Source organism: Sarcophilus harrisii, chromosome 4 (assembly GCF_902635505.1).
Source record: "Sarcophilus harrisii chromosome 4, mSarHar1.11, whole genome shotgun sequence".
Lineage (NCBI taxonomy): Eukaryota > Metazoa > Chordata > Mammalia > Dasyuromorphia > Dasyuridae > Sarcophilus > Sarcophilus harrisii.
This window is the reverse complement of record NC_045429.1, coordinates 360,782,883-360,786,704: the sequence shown is the minus strand read 5'-3', so window position 1 is coordinate 360,786,704 and position 3,822 is coordinate 360,782,883. Positions and strand designations below refer to the sequence as shown.

The 3,822-nt window shown below is 37.8% G+C and overlaps 1 protein-coding gene across 1 annotated transcript; it reads left to right on the top strand.

The window, feature by feature from the left end:
• Positions 1 to 1,050: 1,050 nt before the first annotated feature.
• On the top strand, positions 1,051 to 3,190 carry LOC100927938 (olfactory receptor 10T2). The gene has a single exon (XM_003767906.3). It carries the CDS (start codon positions 1,167 to 1,169, stop codon positions 2,112 to 2,114), a length of 948 nt encoding a protein of 315 aa, XP_003767954.1. The 5' UTR covers positions 1,051 to 1,166; the 3' UTR covers positions 2,115 to 3,190.
• The last annotated feature ends 632 nt before the right edge of the window (positions 3,191 to 3,822 follow it).

Sequence of the window (3,822 nt, the reverse complement as noted above, 5' to 3'; positions counted from 1 at the left end):
TTCATCAAGAATTGCACAATGTACATATGTACATTGTACATAGATTATTGTCATAATAACTTTCTAGAAATGAGACTATGGGCCTAGGGATAAATACTCATTGATGCTTTCTCCAAAAAAAAATTTTATAATACTAAAGTTCATGATTTCTTCCAAGCATTTAGTATCAAACAATCATCCTAGCCTCTTTAAGATATTAAACCCAGTTTGATATGACTTTTTCTTAACCAACCAATGGTGAATACTAGTGATTCCCTTTTTATTTCTACATGCTCATTTTCACCTTGGCTCAACTCATCATCATTCAAAACATCCCTCGCTGGTCACCACTCTTTTATAAATATTGTTTTCTCCTACTAGAATATAAGAAGGCAAAGACTATCTGTCTTTTTTGTATTTGTATCCCTCATGCTAAGACCATGGTAACATTGAATATTGATATTTTTATTTTTTATTTAACATAACCATATGTTATCAAAAGTTGGCCATAATTCTTGGTGTACTATGACTTAGGTTTATAATAAAAGCTTAGGAAGAAGAGTTGATGTAGTGCAATGGATAGAATACTAAATTAGGGGGCAAAGGAGACCTTCCTGGGTTTGAATCCAGCTTTTCCACTAACTAATTATATAAGTATACATTCTTTGAAGTAGGGTACATTGGGACCCTTTTACAGGGCTCTATAAATTATAAGCATTATTGTACCCATTTTATAGATGAGAACATTAATGTTGTGAGGTAACATTTCTTGTCGAACATCACACAACTTATAAATGATAGAGCAAAAATCTGATTATTTTTGGTGTGCTCCAAGTCCTTCACTACCCTGAATTTCAGGTTTTCCTTCTTGGGCTTATATTTTTTTAAAAAATGTTATTTTGTTTATATTTATATGTATATGCATATATGTTGTTGTTTATATTATATATAAATGTACATATGTATATATTTAAGTAGTTTTAATGTGTTATAATGTTTCCTGTATTATAAAAAAACACCACTCTAGGGTGCTTTATATTTACATACTCTGTGTAAGTCAATTCCCAAAACTGAACTTGAAAATCTGTAAGGCTCTTTAGAATTCAAAAATGTATAATGGTGATAATGATAATAATGACATAGCAAAACCCATTGATTTAATTTATTCCTAGGAAAAAGTTGCTAAGATGCAAAGAATCAACCAAACCATTAGAGTCACCAAGTTTATCCTTGTGGGTTTCTCCAGCCTGGGTGAGTTACAGATGCTCCTTTTTGTGATCTTCCTATTTCTCTACATGACAATCCTGTTGGCCAATGCCACAATCATGACTGTGATCCGCTGCAGCCGGTCCCTCCACACCCCTATGTATGGCTTCCTTTTCATCCTCTCTTTTTCTGAAACCTGTTATACCTTTGTCATCATCCCCCAGCTCCTGGACCATTTGCTCTCGGATACTAAGACCATCTCTTTTGTGGCCTGTGCCACCCAACTCTTCTTCTTTCTGGGCTTTGCATGTACCAACTGCTTCCTCATCGCTGTGATGGGCTACGACCGTTATGTGGCCATCTGCTTCCCCCTGAGGTACATGGTTATCATGAACAAGAGACTGGGGCTTGGACTTATATCTGTGTCTGCTGCTACAGGATTCTTCATTGCCCTGGTAGCCACCAATCTGATCTGTGACATGCCCTTCTGCGGCCCCAACAGGGTCAATCACTACTTCTGTGATATGGCACCTGTGATCAAGCTGGCCTGTACAGACACCCATGTGAAGGAATTAGTTCTATTCAGCCTCAGTATCCTTGTCATTATGGTTCCCTTTGTGCTCATCCTAATCTCCTATGGCTTCATTGTCAACACCATCCTTAAGATCCCATCAGCTGATGGGAAGCGTAAGGCATTTGCCACTTGTGTCTCTCATCTCACTGTAGTCATTGTCCACTATGGATGTGCCTCCATCATCTACCTTCGGCCCAAATCCAAGTCTGCATCAGATAAGGATCAGCTTGTAGCAGTGACATATACTGTAGTGACTCCCTTGCTCAATCCCCTTGTCTACAGCCTGAGGAATCAGGAGGTGAAGGCAGCACTGAAAAGAGTCTTCTGGAGGCCAGCACCTTCCAAGTTAGTCTGAAGGAGGGGTTTTAGTTTGTAAAGAATGGGGAAAAGCTGCCCAAGGCATGTCTCCATCATGCCACAAGGATAGTTATTCAAAGGCTGGGGGCACTTAGTCCTTTTCATCCTGTAAAAGAGCAAACAAATATAATAGAACATCATAAACATGCCTCATGGCAAAACATTGCCTCATGGCTATGATTTAATCCTCAGTATAGCTTAGTGGGGGGGAAAGAGCTGAATTTGGAGTCAGTGGTCCTGAATTCAAGTACTAACTATACTTATAACCTATGTGATCATGGCCAAATCTTTCAATGTCTGTGTGTCTATTTTCTATCAAAAAATAAGGCATGGGTGGGAGGAGCCAATATGGCAAAGAAAAGATAGTCATTCATCTGAGCTCTTCCAAATCCCCTTCAAACACCTTTAAATGATGGCATTAAACAATTCTTGGAGCAGAAGAAGCTACAAAAGGATAGAGTGAAATAATCTTCCATCTCAAGACAGCTTAGGTCAGCAAGAAAGATCATACCTCCTTGATGGTGGAGGACAGGACATTCTAGTATAGCCCTTGCCCCAGCAAACTATAAGCAGGCATTGGAAGCCCCTGAATCAGCAGCAGCAACAGTGGCAACTTCTGGAATTCTCAGTCCATGGATGATAAGGGAATCAGACAAGTAACTGATCAGAAGACAATTATAGTCTCTCTTTATTGGCACTGGGGGCAGGACTCTGTCCATTCTCAGATCTGGTTCACAGTCCTAGGACAAAGAGGAGGACTAACACACCAAATCTTGCAGCCCTAGTGGAGCAGGGACCCTTCCCACAGTTGCAGGGCAGAAATGAGTGCTTGTGGTCATTCAAAACCCAGAATACAGCCCAGGAGAGTAGTAAATACCTCTCCTTAGATCATACTATCTTGGAAGAACTGAAAATTTACAGAAGCACCTTTGAAAACAGCGGCACAGAACTTTTGAATCTTGGGATAGTGCATCCTACATCTTGAAAGCAGAGCCCCACTTTAACAAAGAAAAGTCAAGAAACAAACTGGAAAATAAGCAAACAGGCAAAAAATATTCTCACCATAGAAAGTTACTATGGTGACAAGGAAAATCAAAACTCACAATTAGAAGATGACAAAATTAAAGTTCCAACATCCAAAGACTCCAAGAAAAATATGAATTGCTCTCAAGCCATAGAGGAGCCCAAAATAGATTTTGAAAATTAAGTAAGAAAGGTAGAAAAAATTGGGAAGAGAAATGAGAGTGATACAAGAAAATCATGAAAAATAAATTAATAGTTTGGTAAAGAATGCGTGAGCACACGTGCGTACACACACACACACACACACACACACACACACACAACCTAAAGAAAATAAAACCTTAAAAAACAGAATAGGTCAAATGGTAAAAGAAGTACAAAAAGTCATTGAGGAAGAGAATACCCCAAAAAGCAGAAGTGGACAAATGAAAAAAAGAGCCACAAAAATTCACTGAAAGAAAAAACTTCTTATAAAATAGAATTGTATAGAATTGGCAAAGTAGAAAAAGAGGTATAAAAGCTCATTATAAATAATAATTCCTTAAAAATTAGAATTGAGCAAATTAAAACTGTTAAATTTATGAGAAATCAAGAAACAATAAAACAAAATCAAAGGAAAGAAAAATAGAAGACAATGTGAACTATCTCATTAGAAAAACAACTGACCTAGAAAATAAATTCAG